The sequence below is a fragment of the Pseudonaja textilis genome, chromosome Z, assembly GCF_049901715.1.
Source record: "Pseudonaja textilis isolate UNSWEBS1 chromosome Z, rPseTex1.2, whole genome shotgun sequence".
Lineage (NCBI taxonomy): Eukaryota > Metazoa > Chordata > Lepidosauria > Squamata > Elapidae > Pseudonaja > Pseudonaja textilis.
In genome coordinates, this window is record NC_142008.1 from 26,032,792 (window position 1) to 26,051,878 (window position 19,087).

The 19,087-nt window shown below is 42.2% G+C and overlaps 1 protein-coding gene across 5 annotated transcripts in view; it reads right to left on the reverse strand.

The window, feature by feature from the left end:
- Positions 1 to 924: 924 nt before the first annotated feature.
- DNAJC1 (DnaJ heat shock protein family (Hsp40) member C1) overlaps positions 925 to 19,087 on the reverse strand; it is a 113,618-nt gene continuing 95,455 nt past the window's right edge. Inside the window, exons 9-12 of one of the 5 annotated variants that reach the window (XM_087915394.1) lie at positions 13,874 to 13,922; positions 11,540 to 12,027; positions 4,408 to 4,528; positions 925 to 1,279 (exon numbers count right to left, since the gene is read on the reverse strand). In XM_087915394.1, coding sequence (XP_087771520.1) covers positions 1,263 to 1,279; positions 4,408 to 4,528; positions 11,540 to 12,027; positions 13,874 to 13,922 — 675 coding nt within the window. In that variant the 3' untranslated portion in view covers positions 925 to 1,262. Of the gene's footprint in view, positions 1,280 to 1,893; positions 2,167 to 4,098; positions 4,238 to 4,407; positions 4,529 to 11,539; positions 12,028 to 13,873; positions 13,923 to 19,087 lie in introns of those variants that run through there. The other 4 variants (XM_087915393.1, XM_087915395.1, XM_087915392.1 and 1 more) reach the window with 4 other exon arrangements.

The following is a 19,087-nucleotide window of genomic DNA, read 5'->3' on the forward strand; positions in this document are numbered from 1 at the left end:
CTGTATAGAGAGTGTAAGAATGCCTGAAATGTCACACATAGTCTGACATCTATTATATCTTGAGCTAATATACCTGCCATGGGGGGATCTACTTTTGATGATTTTACTGAATAGGACTGATCATTCTTTTGTTCTTCAATTGAGGTTTCCAACTATTGTGATTTTTTAAAAGTTAGTTATTTCTCAATTATTAATGCTGTCCAACTGTGCTCTGTGTAGAAAGAAAAATGGGCAACTCTGCCCACCTGAAACTGACTTTACAGGTTTGAGGCAGCAAGGTCAGTTATGGGGAAAAAGCTGCAGTCAAGGATTAACTGGAGGACCAATTGTTATAATGTAAGGCAATAGATAGAATTTGCTGTATTGAACAGTATGGTCTGAAGCTAAATATTAATAGGATCCACAATGAAGGCAAACAGAATGAAATTAGAAATTCAGTTTCCATTTGTTGGTTCTCCATAAATCTCCAAAGCAGCCATAGCAATAGCACTTAGACCTACCACTTCACTGTGTTTTACAGTCCTCTCTAAGCTGTATACAGTGTCAGTATATTGCACCCAAGAATCTGGATCTTCATATTACCAACCTCACAAGGATGTAAGGCTGAATCAATTTTGAGCTGGTCAGGAACGAAGGAATCGAACTCCTGGCAATGTGAGCAGAATTAGCCTGCAATACTATATTCCAACCACTGCGCCATCATGCTCTGGGATATACAAAATTTGTTGAACCAGGAATGGAACTTTTGTGGAATGTTCTATTTCAGAATTGACTAAATTTTCACTTCCCTACCTCTGCATGTTTCATTGGAATAGGATGAATGTAATGCCAATGTTATATGATAATAAAACAAAGTGTAATATTCTTAGGGAATGAGTGGTTATTAATGAAAACTGAAATGTAAGATACTTAGAAAACACAATGTTTCCCATCCTGCAATATGACTTTATATTAAAAGATATTTCCTCAGCTGTTCCAATATGTATTCCAAATGACATTTCTTATAATACCAGTTGTCATAGTGGCAAAAAACCCTCCTGTACAAAAATACTCTGATTCTATTAAAACATATTTCAAATTGAAGGTGTAAAATTTTACAGATTTTTTTTTACTAAGGCACATGACATACTGAAATACTGAGGTACAAAAATACAAGTCACTGCATATGATGTTTAATGTATCTCATTTTGATGAATAATCTTCAAAATGTTCAGCTTTTGGCCATTTTTTTCTTTTGTATAAGTTCAACCAACAGTTTGTATCTAGTCATACATTCTTCCTGTAGAAAAAAGAAGAAAACATGGAGTATTAATGTGTAATATTCATTTTTAAAAGTATTATTGACAATTTACACTAGGCAAGAAAGAAAGGGAAAAACATTTTTGGAGTCTATGGGAGAAAGTAGTATCTATTATCGCAAACTCTACAGTATCATGCACAGCTACTCCTCAACTAACAGTCACCTAAGAGCCATTAAAGGGACATGGTTGCTCAACGGGAAAGATACTGAGCTTGTCGATCAGAAAGGTTGGTAGTTCGGTGGTTCAAATCCCTAGTACTGCATAACAGAGTGAGCGCCCGTTACTTGTCCCTGTTTCTGCCAACCTAGCAGTTTGAAAGTATGTTAAAAATAAAAGTAGAAAAATAGGGACCACTTTGGTGGGAAGGTACCAGCGTTGCATGTGCCTTCAGCGTTTAGTGATGCCGGCCACATGACCCCAGAGACGTCTTAGGACAGTGCTGGCTCTTCGGCTTTGTTACGGAGATGAGCATCACCCCACCTAGAGCCGGAAACAACTAGCACATATGTGCAAGGGGAACCTTTAAGAGCCATTTGAAGTTGCCCCCTCCCCCCGAAAGCTACTCATGCTATGGCCTGATGTTATGGCTGCTGAAGTATTCCCACATTCATTTACCCTTATGGCTAACTGTACGGAAGATGCAGCACCCCCTGGCACTGGGTCCCTGTAAATATTTCTTCCCCCAATGATTCCACCTTAGCCTTTGACTTGATTTCCACCCTACCAAGCCCCATGCATTCCTCGCTTTTTGAAGAGTTGTGAAGCCTTCTATAATGATAGTACAGGTTGCTTTGTCCCTCCACTGCTTGGTGTGCTCATCTCTGGACCACATGGTGGCAACCTGGAAATGGTCAGTATTTTGCTCCTGTCCAATTGTGGGTGAGGACAAAATGGCACGAGACAAATTGTTCCATTTTGCTACCTTATCAAGGTTGGACAGCACTATGGAAAATTTTTGAAAGTGCAAATCACATTAAGGTAGCAAAACAGTGGTTTGTCCCATGGCTACAAGGCATCATTCTGGAATTGTAAATATTGCTGCCACTTCTGGAATCATGCCACATGGCTTTGTGATAAAGCAATCTATTCCAGCACTCTGGAAGACCTTGGAGCTCATCAAAAGGTAAGTGAGGAGGAGCGTGTTTGGCATAGTAGAGTGGGAATCAGGCCTAGGGCTTGGGGAGACCTGAGGGGCATGGGGAAAGGCCCACGGAGACCCAAGGGTCAGGAAGCAAAGAACAAAGAATCTCAGGGTGGGAGAGACCTTGATAGGACCAAAGCAGATAGACCTGGGACTATGTTATGCCTACAAGGGCCTTTCCCACCTGAGGCACCCCAAGCTCCACTTGACCTGTAAGTTTGTTTAACAACTGCATTGGAGAGAGCAGGAATGGGAAGATCAAGTGAGACAATCTATTTAATGGCCATCACAACAAGAAGCCATAATGGACAGACTCCATTACAGCTATATCTTGAGGACTACCTACATTCACTGAACACTAGGCAGCTTCCAAAATTAAAAGATAATAAAGTTATAAACAAAGTGTATGAACTTCCTCCACTATTGAACTATTCAACTACTGAAGATTTGCCATTCCAAGGATCCTGCAAATAACTGCACCCATTGCTAAACGTCCCAAAAATGGGAGCCTGACTTTGCCAGGCAAAGTATTCCATATGAGGACACTGCTAATGAGAAGGCTGTTTTGCAAGCCTCCATGCACTCAAGCTCTTATTGGCCAGTACCTGCGGCATCCCTAGCTAGTTCAGGTCGAGCTGGCAGATTCTATATAGATTAGACAGCCCCCAAAGTAACAGGTTTTTATATGCATTTCCCACCATTTTAAAATTGGGCTTGGAATGAGTAACCAGTGCTGCTCTCAAAGAACAGACATGTCAGTTATTAAACCTGTTCAATCCATGGCAGCTGCAGATTCAGGTTACCTTCAAGGGCTTTCCTATGTAAAATGAACAGCTGAAGTCTTAACTGAATAAACAAGAGCCTGATTCATTGCCAGTATTTCTACAATCAAGGTAGGTTGCGATTGTTAAGACGAGTGGGACCCAGTCAAAGATTCCCCTGATGCTCTGGAGACCAGGACATTACATTGCATACCTGCTTCTAGAATAGTGCCATCAAAGTCAACAGAGCTGTCTATATATCCATAAGGGTTTTGCGCTAATAATGAATGTGTCTTGCTGGGATTCAGAAAGCATGTGCTTCAATCCATCCACTCCCTCCTAGCTTCCAAGCATCAGGTCAAGATACTGGAATCCGTAGCGCCTCAAAAATCCTATTCTGACATATTGATGGCTATAAGCCCCTGTTCACTGCATATAGAAATATAGTTGTACATTTTTTTCCAATGTATATTATCTGCTGCTGCCCAGAATATATAACTAAAATATTTTCAAAATTCACAAGCCTGACCAAGCAGTAGGCAGCTTTTTGCTTCCAACAGTTACAATTCAACTACACTTCAGGAAATAGATGAAGTGCCTTTATCACCTTCCTCATCTGTCATGCTTTGATAATTAAAAACATTAAATTATCAGCAAGTTGAGGGAGGGGAGAAAGAGACAGAACATAATTTCCCAACTTACTTGGTTATTTTCCTATTGAATATACTGCTTCACCTGCTTCCTGACTTGTCTGGGAAAAATGAGTGAACATAGGAAGCAATGTATTGATTAATTAATTGCAAGATGTCTGCCACAATACATGTCCACAAATTTTCGGTCAAGAATACACTGGAGAACTAAGTTTTGTTTAAAAATGGGCATTGTCTTACTTGAATGCCTCTTCTCCTTGTAGGCTAGATAGGCCAGGAATGGGTTGCGCAGTGTCCTAGCTGATTGGACAGTCTGTCAAAGCTTAGTTCCACCCCTGTAGCTGGCCACTCCCAGCAAAGACTTCATGACAGATAGGACTGCCTCTGAAACACATAATCAAGACCAGGTTATCAGGGGCCCCCTTGGCCCACACTGCAGACTAGACCACTCAGGGTGGGGCTGACCTATCTAGTCTACAAGAAGAAGAGGCGTTCAGGTAAGACAATGCCCATTCCCCCTTATAAGGCTGTGATAGGTCAGGAATGGGACATACCAAAGCTGGACTGTCCACGGGAGGGTTCATGTCTGGTCCTGGTCCCCATGCTCTGTAACGACTCTTTGCAAAACCCGTCTCCCAAGCGCAGTGTCCGCCGAAGCGAGAGCAGACGGTAGTTCTGAATGAAAGGAGATGGGGGTGTCCAAGTGGCTACTTGCAGACTTCTTCAGTTGAAACCTGTGTCGCCCAGGCCACTGTTATAGCAGCACTATGAGTAGAATGAGCCGTAATACCCCTAGGCACTGGGAGGGAATGACTTGTGTATGCCTTGGAGATACAGGACTTGATCCATCTGCTAACCATAGAGGAAATTACCTTGCTCCCCCGAATGTGGCAGGTTGGAAGGAAACAAATACGGAATTCTGAAGTCCTCTTGATAAAAATCTTTAAGGCCCTACAAACATCTAGAGTGTGCCAAGCTTTTTCCAAGTAATCGGCCAGGTTGGGGCAAAAATCTGGAAGGACCAATTCTTGTGCTCTGTAAAACAAGGTGTTGTTGACTTTTGGGATGAAGGCTGGGTCCAGCCTCAAAATCACCCCGTGAGGGTGGAATATGCATAGGACTGGAGACACTGAAAGAGCCACCAACTCAGATACTCTCCTGGCTGAAGTTATAGCAACCAAAAATGCTACCTTAACTGTCAGGAGATGCAAACTTGCCAACCTGAGCGGTTCAAATGGAACCTTTGTCAGAGACTGCAAAACCTTCAACAGGTTCCACATAGGATATCTGTGGACCACTGGAGGCCAAAGGTTAGAAGCACCTCTGAGGAACCTGCAGACGGTAGGGTGATGCACCAACGATTCCAACTTTCTGCAAGTTAGCACAGAAGATAGGGCCACCACCTGATGACAAAGAGTATTTGGAGAAAGGCCTGTATCCAAATCTGCCTGTAAGAATTCCAAAATCTGTGCTATTGAAGCCTCTAGAGGCTGAATCTTTGACTTAGAACACCAAAGGGAAAAAGCTTGCCAAGTAGCATCATAGATGCAGATTATGGAAGGTCTCCTGGAGGCCTGAATGGTCCTTATAACGGTGCTGGATAATTAGGTGCATTTTAAAACACTCCACTCAATCGCCAAACTATCAGCTGTGGCCACTGGGGCTCTGGATGTTTCAGGACCCCTGAAGGAGAGGTTCATCTTCCTTAGGAATCCGCCAAGGATGATCTACTGATAGGTTCACCAAATCCACGAACCAAGGGCATCAAGGCCAATAAGAAGTCAATAGGATAAGCTCCGCCCTTTCTGTCAGTATATTACACACCACAGCTGACAGCAGAGGCATGGGAGGAAAAGCATACAACAATCCCTGGGGCCATCTGCTGTGGACAATGTTGGTCCCTTCAGCTCCTGGGGTAACAAACCTAGTAAAGTATCTTGGCAACTGTGTATTTACTGGGGTGGCAAACAAATCCACCACAGGAAGGACGAATCTCTGAGTTATTTGTAGAAATAGGGAAGGATGCAGTCTCCATTCAGCATGGTCAATGGTGGCTTTGCTGAGCCAGTCTGCCTGCACATTATCACTGCCTGAAATATGTTCAGTCCAGATGGATAGGAGATGTTGTTCTGCCCATCTACCTAAAGCCTCAGCTTCTGACATGAGGGATTGGGACCTGGTTCCTCCCTGCCTGTTGATGTGGGCTTTGGTAGCCATATTATCAGTCATGACAAGGACATGTCTACCACTCAGATACTGACTGAATTTTCTGAGAGCCAGGCAATTAATATTGTTGACCTCTGTTGACCATATGCCCTGAGCCATATGTGAAGACAAGGCCTTGGGACTTACAAACAGTCTAGAATAAAATCCCCTTTCTTGTTGGTCTATGGCAGAGGTTCACAAACTTTTTAGGTCCCCTTGGTGCTACAAACTCATCCTCAGTGCCCCCCACCCAGGGATGGGATTCAAATTTCTGTGGGCATAGCCTAATTTGAGGGTGTGGCTTGGTGGTCGTGACTGGGTGGTGTAGCTTACTGGATGGGCATGGTTTGGTGGTCATGTGACTGGGTGGGCATGGCCAGGTGGCCATGTGACCGGCAAACCAAATATAAATGGTCCTCGCTTAATGGCCGGTTGCTTAGTAAGTGTTCTAATTTATGACTGACCTCCCTAGAGCTACTTGACCTGTTTTGGGAGTTTTGGCAGCCATGCACACATGCACGCACACACAGCAACACACACACCCTCCTAACCCTGCTGGAGCAGTTGGTTGGACTAGATAGCTCATTCACTTTACCTTTCTTTCTTTCTTTCTTTCTTTCTTTCTTTCTTTCTTTCTTTCTTTCTTTCTTTCTTTTCTTTTCTTTCTTTCTTTCTGTCCCTCCCATCCCCCTCTCTTTCATTGTCCATCCTTTTTATTCCTTTCTCTCCCTTTTTCTCTTTTCTCTTTCTTTTCTTTCTTGTCTCTTCCTTCTCTTTCCTTTCTCTCCCTCCCTCCCTCCATGTCCCATTCACTTTCTCCTCCCTCCCTCCCTCCCTCTTTCTTTCTTTTTCTTTTCTCTCTCATTCCCTCTCTCTTTTCTCGCTCTTTCCCTCTTTCTTTCTGTCCCTTCCTTCCATCCCTTCTTTCTTTGTCTATCCCTTTTCTTCCTTTCTCTCTCCCTTTTTCTTTCTTTACTTTGTCTGTTCCTTCTCTCTCTCTTTCCCTCTCTTTCTTTTCTCTCTCTCTCTCTCTCTCTCTCTCTCTCCTTTCCTCTCTCTCTATCCCTTCCTTAACCTATCTACCTATTTTCTGCCCAGGCAGGCGTGGCCTAATCTGTCAAATGCCTGGGCTAATCCTGCATCTTTCAGAGGTCCCACCCTTAATCTCTCCATTTCCTCCCCCACGACTGCCCCTTTCATCCTGCCATGGCCATGACTTTACCTTCCTCTCACGGCTGGCTGCCAGGGAAGGCAAGCCAGGGCTGAGCCATGATTGTTGCTGGGCTCCCTGCCAGCCCACATCGCCCTTGTCACAAATGCCTGCAGTCACCATGTAATTTTTTCGGTGCAGCTAGACTGCAGCCACATCACAAAAACATGCGGTGGCTGGAGGTTTTTTGCAGCAAAAATTACTGACCTCCGGTTTTGCCCTGCTTCTCCAATGTACCGCTGCTGCTGCATTCTAGGTGCCGGCCTCTCAGCTCCACCACATTGAGCCCGTTGCCCTGGAGGGGCTTGCCCAAACAAGTCTGAGTGGAGTGCTGCAGCAGTCAATGGGATGAGACTGCATGGCTGGTGCCGGAACACAGCGGAGGTGGCGCATTGGAGAAGCAGTGCAAAGCTGGATGTCAATAATTTTCACTGCAAAAGACTTCCAGCTGTTGCGTGGTTTTATTGGTGTGGCTGGACTGCAGCTGCACTAAAAAAAACCCACATCGCATCTACATGCTTTTTGCAGCGAAAATTATCGACCTCCAGTTTTACTTGCTCCGCTTCTCCAACACGCCACTGTGACTATCAGCGATTCTTGAGCATGCGTGTGATGTCGCACATGTGCAATAAGGACTGACTGGGCAAGGAACAGAGGAGTGGGCGGAGAGGAGCAGCGCCAGCCAGAGGCCCATTTTACCAGTTCTCTGAACTACCAGGAACAGTAATGAACCAGTAGAATCCCACCCTGAATTATGCCCTGTGAGGGACCTACCTCCAGTGTCCCCCTGCTGCCTCTTAGCACCCCCTTGCTGGCCCTTTTCCTATTAATGCCCCCCTAAGGCATTTCACCACCACCCAGGGGCAGTACCTCCCACTTTGAGAACCACTGGTCTATGGGAACCCCTTGGATGGCCCTTAGATCCAGTAGATGCTGGATGTTTGATTTCATGAGTCCCCTTCTCACACTGTCCCTTGAAATAGGACAGGAGATGAAAAACCTCGGAGGAGTGGAGTAGAACTCCAAGGAAAGGCACAGTATTTAATACCCAGGCGTCTGATGTAATTTCCCATCTATCTGCAAACATGGCTAAATGACCACCGATAGGGGAACTGTGAATGCAGTCAGCATTGGTGATGGAATGGGCGACTTCCTCCTCCTCGAAAGAGCTGCTTGCCTGAATATTGTTGTCTGCCCTTGTCTGCTCAATGTGAAGGTGGATCAGGGTGTTGGTAAGGAGTCTTGGGGACCGGTGAAACCTGGGTCCCAGCTCCATCCTGAAGGATGGGTGTCAATAGTATGGGGCAGGAATTTTGTAGAGGGTCTGAAGCATCTTCCTCTTGTTCTTGGACTCCACAAGGAATGGATCTAAGGCTTCACCAAACAGTCGGTCTCCTTGGACAGGAGTTGATACCACCTTCCATTTCCTCTTTCCTCCTCCTGCCAATTTCAAAGCCACCACATGCGTCTAGCTGCTATATAAGCAGTAATGGTTTCAGTAGCAAACCTGGCTCCATGCAGGGTGGCATCTGCTGTGAACTCAGCAGCTGCAACTAACTTGTTAATATCTTGATGTGCTCTGATATCAGAGACAGGAAGCCTGTCTTGTAGTTGTCTCAACCATCTAAGAGAGGCCCTGGTAAAAAAGGAAGCAGTTGTGGATGTTTTTACGGCCCAAGCAGCTGCCTGATGGTCCCTCTGCAAAGACTGCTCAATTCTCTTCTCATCCGTCTTGAGGATTCTTCCGGATCAGAAGGTGCAGATGAAGTGGAAATCAAGGCTGATACAGGGGCATCTGCTATGAGGATCTGGAGGCTCTTGGTGAGTTCCAACCCCATATTAAAGAATCTACGGTCTGAAGACGATAGAAACAGGAATATCTAGCTGCTTATGTACCACCATGAGAAAGAGCTTGGGGGACGGTACCACTTCCTTTCTGATGGTAGGTTCATCAAAAAGAGTATCAGATTCCCTAGAAGACCGCTGGGATCATCATCTGCATCTGGGCCCAAATTTGCTGTATTCCTGGCTTTGAAAAGCAGGTACTTAAACAGATTTGGGTGAAACAGGCCTGAAAAGGCAGGGATCTAAGGAGCCAGACCTTTGTCTTCCAGACTCACATTTATCTGCTTCCTGTACCAGGGAGGAAGGAGCGTAAACTGAGGGAGCATAAACCGAAGGAGCTGGAGATTCCCATTCCTGTGATAAGGAACCCCTTTCTAAGAAATAAGCCACGTGTTCTCTAGATGGAAGCAGAGAAACTCTGAAGCCTCTGAAGAGTGATGCACAAATCTTTGAATGCCTTCAGCAATTCGCTTCCTGATAGCTCTATCTATCAAAACTGGAATCTCTGATTCAGCAGATTCAGAGGGCCTGAGGCCTGTAGCTGTAGAGGTAAAAGTAGCCTCCACTCCAGGCCTAGTGCCAGACTGCTCCTGCCAAGGTTCAGCACGAAATACCACTTGTGGATGCCCTTAAGACCTGCTCTCTGCAGTAAGTTGTTGCACTGTGCTACCTTCAGCTGCACCTGGAGACCAAGCCTGAGTTCTCTAGTCCTAGAAGAAGGGCCAGGCTCTTGTTCCAAAGGAACTTCCCCACTATGTTGAGAAGCAGGAGAGCCACCTTTGGATGGAGATCTGATGTTTCTTCCCCTTAAGGCCTTTTGGGTTTTGGCAATTTGCTTTTCTAGGGCCTTCTGACACCTAGATACATCCTTTTCCTCTACCTTTGAGGCCTTCTTCGGTGGTAAGACCTGCTTCCCTTGCTTGCTCTTTGGAATCAGAGTGGAGGAAGCTGTGCTATGGGTATCTGCTCTGGAGGCCCTACTCCCTCTAGGGGTGCCCACCATTTTGAATGTAGGAGACCTCTAGGAGTTTGCAAGCCTATGGAAGGAGGAGAAACACATGAGGGAAATCAAAAAGGGTAATTACCTTTCCTTGTCCTCACTGCTTCAGCCACTCCTCCTCTTCAGCCCTATTTTTACTTCAGCAGGATGTTTTAACACATCCTTCTGGGACTCAAACCCATTGGGGCCTAATAGGGCCTAAAACACAGACCAGGCCCGGCCTTGAGATCTGTAGGGCCAGGTCTACATCGGAGAAAGGGACCAGTTCCCCACCGGAACTAAGCGCCTCATCTTCATAGTTTTCAGGATCCAGCAGCTACCAGAGGCCCATGACCCAGCTCTGGTCCTTTTTCTGGGAGTGGCCTGGAGAAGTGGGCTGACACCGCCCACCAAATTCAAGATAGCTGCCAGCCACGCAGTCCTCTTGCTTTACCACAGAGGCTAGAAACCGGCTCTGTGGCCTTTTCCTGTGCTCCAGTGTTGTTGGAGCAGCGTCTAAGCTGGCCACCTGACCACATGGCCTCCTTCTTCACTGCAGAAGCCTAAAAATGGCTCCATGGCCTTGCCAGCTGCTCCGAACTGCCGGAACAGCAATCAGATATTTCATGGCTCTACAAAACAGCTGATGATTGGAGCCACAATTTTTAAAGTTTTTTGTTGTTGTTTGAAGTTGCCTTTGCAAAGCAAAGGGGGAGAGGCAATTAACTACATCCGTCCTGGCTGAGGACTGAGTTGAAAGCTAGGAGTGGCCAGCCACAGGGGGCAGAGCTAAACTAATTACAGCAACCCATTCCTGGCCTATTGCAGCCTTACAAGGAAGAACATAGATTTCCTCAGTAACTTGGAATCTACAATATAGATTGCAAGCACCGGAAAATCCTGCATTGGAAGTACCAAAGAATATAAATGGAAATAAATTAATCACCACCCGCAGGTAGTTTTCTAGCACTGCTTGAAAACTGAAGAACATGCTTTCCTCCTTCAGATAGACCTTCTAATATAATCAAGGAGGCTATTCATTAATTTGAAGCCTCTTGTGAAAAACCGATTCTTTAAAACTTTGCTTGAACAGATTACATGGCAGAGTAGGAATACAATCAGTAGTTTCCAGGATTATGATTTCATGGCCTCAGTGGTATCCTGTATATAAGACTACAACATTTATTTGGCTTAATGTGATTTCTGCACATTAAGTCAACACAGTTGAATTATCTTCTATTATTCTTTCAGAGACAGGTGGTAGAAAATATTAAGAAAATATTAAAAGGGTAGGCTATTGTTTGTCACAAATGCTGGCAAAAACCTTATTTATCATTATCTTTAAAAATACCCTGTCAATTGCATTAAACGTAAGAAAGTTAATCTTCTAAAACTAAATTCACAAGAAAAATCAATACATTACCCAACCCCAAATCTATGGCTTCACCTTGCTTTTTCCTGGAACACACTTGGCAATCTTATCCCAACGTTCCAGCATTCCCTTTGGGTACTGTTGCAAAGCCAGCTCTAGAAGCTTCTGTTGATTCTGAGTCCACAAGTCATCTGAACTACGACATCTCTCTTTTTTCCTGACCTCATCATCACTATATTCCTCTTGTTCTGCAGTGTCAAAGTCCTTCTGGCGCTTCCCTCTATACTTGTCCTCTGTTGTCTCTTTTGTCCCTGGGAATATTGTTTCAGCAGCCTTTGGTATTGTTTTCCGCTTGCGATGTCGGGCTTCATTTAACCCAGTCTCTTGTTCATCTGTTGTGATCTTATTTATTGTTTCTGGATCGAAATTGTACTTTGACTTTTCCTCCTGGTCATCTTCTTCTTTATCCCGTTGAGTAATTATAAGATCAGGTAAGTTAATACTGACCTTGCTGGATCTTGAGCCTTGAGCCAAAGTTTTCAACTCTGAGAATTTAATAATACCTATTGAAAAATCAGATTAACATGCATATAATAAGAGAGAAGATGAGGGGAATCAATATTCCAAACAGATTTTTGTTTAAAGTATGCTTTATGAGTGTGTTGAACCAGCCTTGAAAATATCTGACACCTGTATTCAAAAATCAGACTTGAAAAACACAATAGATTAAATCCAGACTTAGTCAAATATAAGTCTGATTCCAAGCTAATAAAGTCAGGCTTTCATTTTTACTTGTATGTTTCCATGGTAGTCACACTTAGTTTAAACAATCCAGAAATAGCATCAATTAGGTACGATGTTAAGAGGTCTTCCGTTATATTCTGGCTCTTTTGTTAACATGCACTCCTCTATGCACTGATACACTGAAATGAATGAACTGCAGCGCTCCCATTGAAATGGAAGAATAATGCACTGCCACGGTGTTTAATCAATGGTACCCTTATTTATTTTAATTCATCTCTTGGTTCTCTGGAACAGATGTCACATATTTTTGTTTTCTTTACACTGCTGACAATTTGAGGCAGAGTTTCACATTATCCACTTAATGAAGGCATATATGCATAGAAGCTCCTTTTTCTGCCTGTTATTTGTTTTCAAAAGAAGCAGCCAGTATGCTTAGTAATGGCTTAGTAATACCTAGGGCCACCTTTTGTCCACCACTACTCTAGCCAATATGGACATTTACTCTCTAGCTTCTACAATCTTTTAAGTAGGAGTCAGAAATTCTGGAGGTTGCCACTTTCCCATGCGTGTACAGGAGAACTCCACAACTTCCTAAAAGCTTTGGGTTGTTTTTTTTAATGAATTACTAAAAATGATGGAATGAAAAATATTAAATACTTAAGAGCAAGCAGTCATTGCCTATTATTCATTTTAAATATGACTGAAATAAAATTAAATATAGGTTTGACCTTCAATTCACCAGATTTTGGAGGATTATCGGGCAATTCAGTCAAAGGCCAAGTGTAATCATCACGCCATAAAAAGAACCACTTTCCAGAAGATGGGCAGAGAAGAAGGACAGAGTGCTGGGCTAAGTGCCAAGAAACTGAGGCCCATCATATTTTATTTTGCAAATAACACTGAATTAAGATATTAGTTGAAGACATGATCTTCAGTACATTTACAGTATATGCTTAGCCACAGAAGTGGAAACAATTGAAATATTATGTGTTGCAACTCTGTTTGGAGGATTGCACAGAGCCATCCGGAGAATTTGGGGCTCATTTTTAAATGCTATTTTTAAGAATAGGAATAAGAAGTCTTTGAGAAATTATCATCTCTACCAATATCTCCATAATTTTCATAAAAAGTCCCTATTTGGAAGTGGATTTTTTGGAAGTGTGATAGTTCCACAGTAGGAATGGGAACAGTTTGCCTTTCAAAATATTCTGCCCTATTCTCATTCTTAAATTTCTAAATCCATCCTCCGAGGACACAACTGCCATGAAAAAAGTGATTTCAGTGGTTTGTTTGTTTGTTGCGTGGCACATTGTTGCTAGAACAGGTAACAGCAGGCAGCATCTAGAAGGCAAACTTCCATCTCCATGCTTATTTCTAAATGAGCTTCTACTTAACAGAGCCACCAAAACTTTGGCCATTTGACCATCAACATTTTGCCAATCTTGAAGAGCCACAATACAGCCTGTGCATTATAGTATTCTAAACTTGCTCTTCAGCAAAGTCACCCTACAAGTTAATATACAACCCAAAGGGGGGGCATGCAACTGAAAATTCACGAGGAATGAAGAGAGAGAGAAAAACAAGTCAAGCTACTAATCTTTAAAGGCAAATAAATATTTTCTTTAACCATCCTGAGATATATAATGTAGGTACATTAGACATTACCTGGAGCACTTGAAACTGAATCTTTAATCTGCTTGGCTTTCATTGTAACCTGTTTGGGAAGAAAGAGAAGCCATTTGATTTTCAATGGTTTTGGTAAGAGTTTTGAAAGATGTTTTTTGAAAGGATCAATCTAGTTCCATTTGAAAATTATCAGTAATAGGTATCCATGGTAAGGGGGACAAATGATCAAATGTGTGTCATGACATAAGCTGTTCCTTTTGTACTTGCATTGTGATACTACAATTGCTCTGGATATTCATGTATCTTTCAGACTTGGATGACTGAGGTCACCCTTGTAAGAAAGTCCAGACCCAGAAGTAGACAAGAAGAACCCTTATTATGGTATTATATTAAAAGAACATCTCTCCATGGTCAAGAAAGATCTTTCTGACACGTTCATCACCACTTCATTCTTTCACCAGTGAACTAAGCTGCTTTTTATCTGATTATTTCCAGTCTGCAGTTCCTGCTCCTCTCTCCCAAGTTCATTCCCACCTACCATTACAAATATGCTGTATATTGAATTTGATGGATACCTGCACATTAAAGAGACATACACTTGTGGCTAGCAACTCTAAAAACTCAAAATGTAATTATAATGCTTCAGCAAGCAGCTGAAATCAGCCCTTGATAATTTTTAAAGAAAGGTGTCATTAGTCTAGAACTAAATAACCATCCTGTGAATTGATCTGTTTATTCATAAAGTTTAAAATGCAGCCCTCAATATTTGAATATACCCAGTTTCTCATTTCTTACAATTTCTACAACAGAAGTGAGGAAATTGGTTTTTCAGATGATGCCTTTATAACCACAAGACAGATCCTGCTGGGGTCAATAGGAATTGGCATCCAATAGCAACTGGAACATCAATGTTCTAGAGACAATAAATTATTTGGCAGATTATTATGCGTCCTAATACATTTTGGTCAGTGAATCTCTCTAGCCAGCATGCTGTTGGGAGAATTCTGGGAGTCCAAGTCCATACATCTTAACATTGTCAAGTTTGAAAAACACTGTTCTTCATACTTCTATATATACCCAGAGAAAGAGAGATCAGCACAGAAGAAACACTCTTGTCCATCATTTGTAAGGTCACTCTATTAGAGTCAAGAATGATCTCCCCTATGCCCCCTTCAACTGTAAAGCATCCAACAGCAATGTTACACTGTCTAAAACTATTGTCAAGCAGCTGATATAATATGAAGACCAGATTGCTCTGGCTTAGAACTCTTCTTGTGCCTACTCATTTGCTGAATTAGATGTTCTGAAATCTGATCATCCCTATTCAACTCTGCCTGGGACTGAAGAGAGTTCAGCAATAGTTATAAAACACGAGATAGAGCCATGGGCAGGAAAAGTCTGGTGAGTTAGGCATGTGAGTACAGAATTGAACTTGAGCCTCACAAACAAATGGTTTAGTGGTTTGGTCTGATGGATTATGAAGTAGACTCAAAGAACCACTCAGCTATGAAACTCCAAGTCACTCTCTTTTACCCTTTGAGGGTTGTCATAAGAATAAAATTAGTGCTGGGTGAGTGGGAAGAGGAGGAAAAAAGTAAATATATTTCCTTGCAATAGATCAATGAATTACATTACATCAGATCTTCTCATCTGTTCAAGATAAGCTTGCATTTTCACTTGTTCTATTCCTGACACAATCCGGGTCAAGTATCTAAACTTGCCTTTCAAAAAAGAAAATAACACATCATTTGCAAGCCATAATATCCTGTAATGGGTCCTTTTTAAAATGACAGATGTATCTTTAAGTTACTCTGCTTTTCTTCAATACGATCAATATATCAATCTCTCTTTAGGGATCTCTTGGCTAGAAAAAACTCCCTGAAGTCATAATAGTAATCCATCTAAGTATGTTTAACATAAATCCTGGACTGTTTGAATGTTAACACCTCCCCTCATGTCAAACTAACTGATAATGTTTTTTCTCCCTATAACCCTCAAACTCAATGAGAGGTAAAATGGGATACTATTATAATTGTACCCGTTTACACTTAGAGCGGCAGGCATCAGCTAATTAGAAAAATGTGTTTCTGTCTATCCACCTGCCTATTTTTTTATGGCTTACTTGGGCCTTTTCCACACAGAAAGCAAATCCCCCATCCGTCTGCTATTGCAACCTGAATACATGAGATTAGTGATAACAGAGACTACAGAATCAATTTACCTCCGAGTAAATGATATTATTTCATGAGGGTGGAATCGTAGAGTTCTTTGCTGTCACTGCAGCTAATAACCATATTAAAATCTGTGTTTTTTGCAGAGCAGTCTATTTTATTTTCACAATTTTTATTCCCTTTTACGTTTCTGAAAATAATGAACTGGATCCAGAAACCCATTTCCACATTCATAAAGCACTTCCATCCTGCTTTACTTTCAGCAGCACTTGTGTGCCTCTATTCCAGAAGAGCCTACAACCTTTATACCGCCAAGGAGACCAAGAGAAACAGCAGGGCTGCCATCAGCAGGAAAAGACTACCATGCAGGCAGGTATAAAATCCTGCACATAGAAATTAGCCTGCACCAACATATACTTCGCAAGATTATAACATGCTTATCTACCCTGTTTGATTTTCCTTTCAAAATTTCAGTACAATTTGTTACCGAAATTCCATTTTTTTTTTAAAAAAAAAAAGGCTGGCAAATTAAGTAATACTTCAAGTTACCCACCTGAAAAAAGTAACAAAAATAAAGACAGGATTTATTCATTATTTTTGTTAATTTTGTTCTCGTTATAGGTAATCCTCAGGTTACACCATTCAGTGACTATTCAAATTTACAATGGCACTGAACAAGGGGGTATGTAAGACCAGCCCTCAGAGTTCCAGTTGTTGATCATGTGATTGTGATCCAGGTGCTGAATGTCTGGTTCATGATTACATTGTTACAATGACATGCAGTTGTATGATTGTGATTTCTGGCATTGGTTGCTAGCTTCCCCAGAAGAAAATCAATAGGGAGACCAGAAAAGCACTCCCACTACTTTGTTTGCCAACCTGCATTTTGTAATACCTGCTCTGTGCTCCATTGCCTGTTTGTCTGGAATTCCTGCTCTCTTTCTGTTTAATGATCAGAGTCATTGGAGTTACAATGGCAATTGGGACTTCTGGGATTGCAGTCACTAAGCAATGTGGTTATGTGGTATTGTGCTTTCTGACTATATCACACAGCAACTAGAAACACTGATCCAATTTCCATCATAACCAAAGGACTACCTGTATTATTATTAGCATGCTGCCTTTTTTATATGTTTGGTCAACTCAGAGTGGCAATCATGCCTAATACTGCTCTGACCAAGGCTTCCTGAGACAGTAGCAATCCACCCTGTTCCCAAAAACCTTTTGTTTTATTTCAATGGCTGTGAATTATATGCACTGAGTACCCACCTTTATCTCCCTTGAAATTCTGCCAACAACTAAATTGCCAATTAACTGTACAAGGCCAAATGGAGCACAAAGTCAACATGGAGCTTCAGAGTTTAAACCGACCAGAACGAACGAAGTTCATGTCCCTTTGCTCCTCCTTTGCTCCTCCTTTATGTTTTATGGGAGGGACAAATCCTCTCCAAGCCTTACTTCTGAGTTGCCCCTTTTGTCTTAACTATTCTTGCCTTCTTGCAGCTCTGCGCAAGCACGCACTGGGAACAGGCTCCCCCTGTTCCTCTGCCTCGCTGATGTCAGATTGTGGAGGCTCCGGAGTCAGCACATAACTCTCAGATGGCCTTGGCCCCATCTCTGTGTCAGACGCAGATCCCCCATCTGAGCCCTCCCCAGATTGCAAGACTGGCCCATGTTCCTCCCCACTGTCCAATTCTGCTGCCAGCTCCACAGGCCGCTGGCGGACCATATCTAATACTAATACAGACAAGTTGCTCTGACATCCATAGTTATGAAAACCTTTGAAATATTAATGCTGGCCCACCTGAAACCCATTATGGACCCACTGTTAGATCCCTTGCAATTTGCCTTCTGAGCAAATAGGTCAGCAGATGATGCTGTTAATATGACTCTGCACTTCATCCTACATCTTGAATCTCCAAAGACCTATGCAAGGGTTCTTTTTGTAGACTTCAAATCAGTATTCAATACTATCATACCAGATATTCTTCTAACTAAACTAAATCAAGTAGCTGTGCCTGACCACACTTGTAAGTGGATTATAAGTGAGAATTTCATACAGATCTGAGAAGCGACTCTTTAAATGCCAAGATAAAATTTAGATACCAACAGCAGAAAAGCACCCATTATAATTAGAATGCTACTAAAAGCATAATTGAGCTTTTCTCTACAAAACTCAGATTGTTCTTAGAAGTGTCCACAACTGTTATTTTGGAAAACATTTCAAATATTCATCTATAGCAGCCATCCTTAAGCAAGAGTCCAGAAGTTTCCCTATCAGAATTTCTCCCTTCTGAGAGAAGTTTAGGTAACTAAAATGTAAAACTACAAACAATTTTATGTTAGAAATCAGCCCTCCACAATCCTTGTTTGTTGGTGAAGAGCCACAGCTTTGTTCTTTTTTTTTAAAGGTTTGCTGAATTTACAACTCTTAGGCAACAGTTAATTGGGCTTTTAGATGCAGCAGAACCTCCTACAATTCAACTGCTGCAATCATCTAGGAGGGTGGCCACAGTGTAAATTTATTTTCCTGCTCCAAAGCCAATACTATGAGAGTTAAATGAATGCATATGCATAAGCCTTTATCACTTCAAACTACATTTGTCCAATATTACCCAAAACCTGGCCAGAATTCATTTCTATGGTAAAGTAATAGAAAATGCCACATAGCGAGGGGACAGCTGTTGTATCTACACAAGCATCCAGATTTTACATCAGAAAAGCTGTGCTTTGGGATTAAGTCCCCACATTGAATGCTGTGCAGTCAAAAAGAAAAGCGAGAAACAAGAGGACCTATTTTAACACAAAAATTAAAAGGGATTTGTGCAGTTCATAAATATTCGTATGATTTGGTGAAAGAACAGAAGGAGGTTACCATATTACATTTCAACAATGCATATCAACTTTTATTAGCTTATTATGTTTATTGCTGTTTTAAGCAAATGTTATTATATATAATATTTTCTACTCAGGTGGTTCTAATTTGTAATAATTGAAAGTAATTAAAACACAGCGCTTATTTACATGAACATGCATATGGATTTTGTTGACCCATCAAAGTCTACCTGAATTTTTAGTGTTC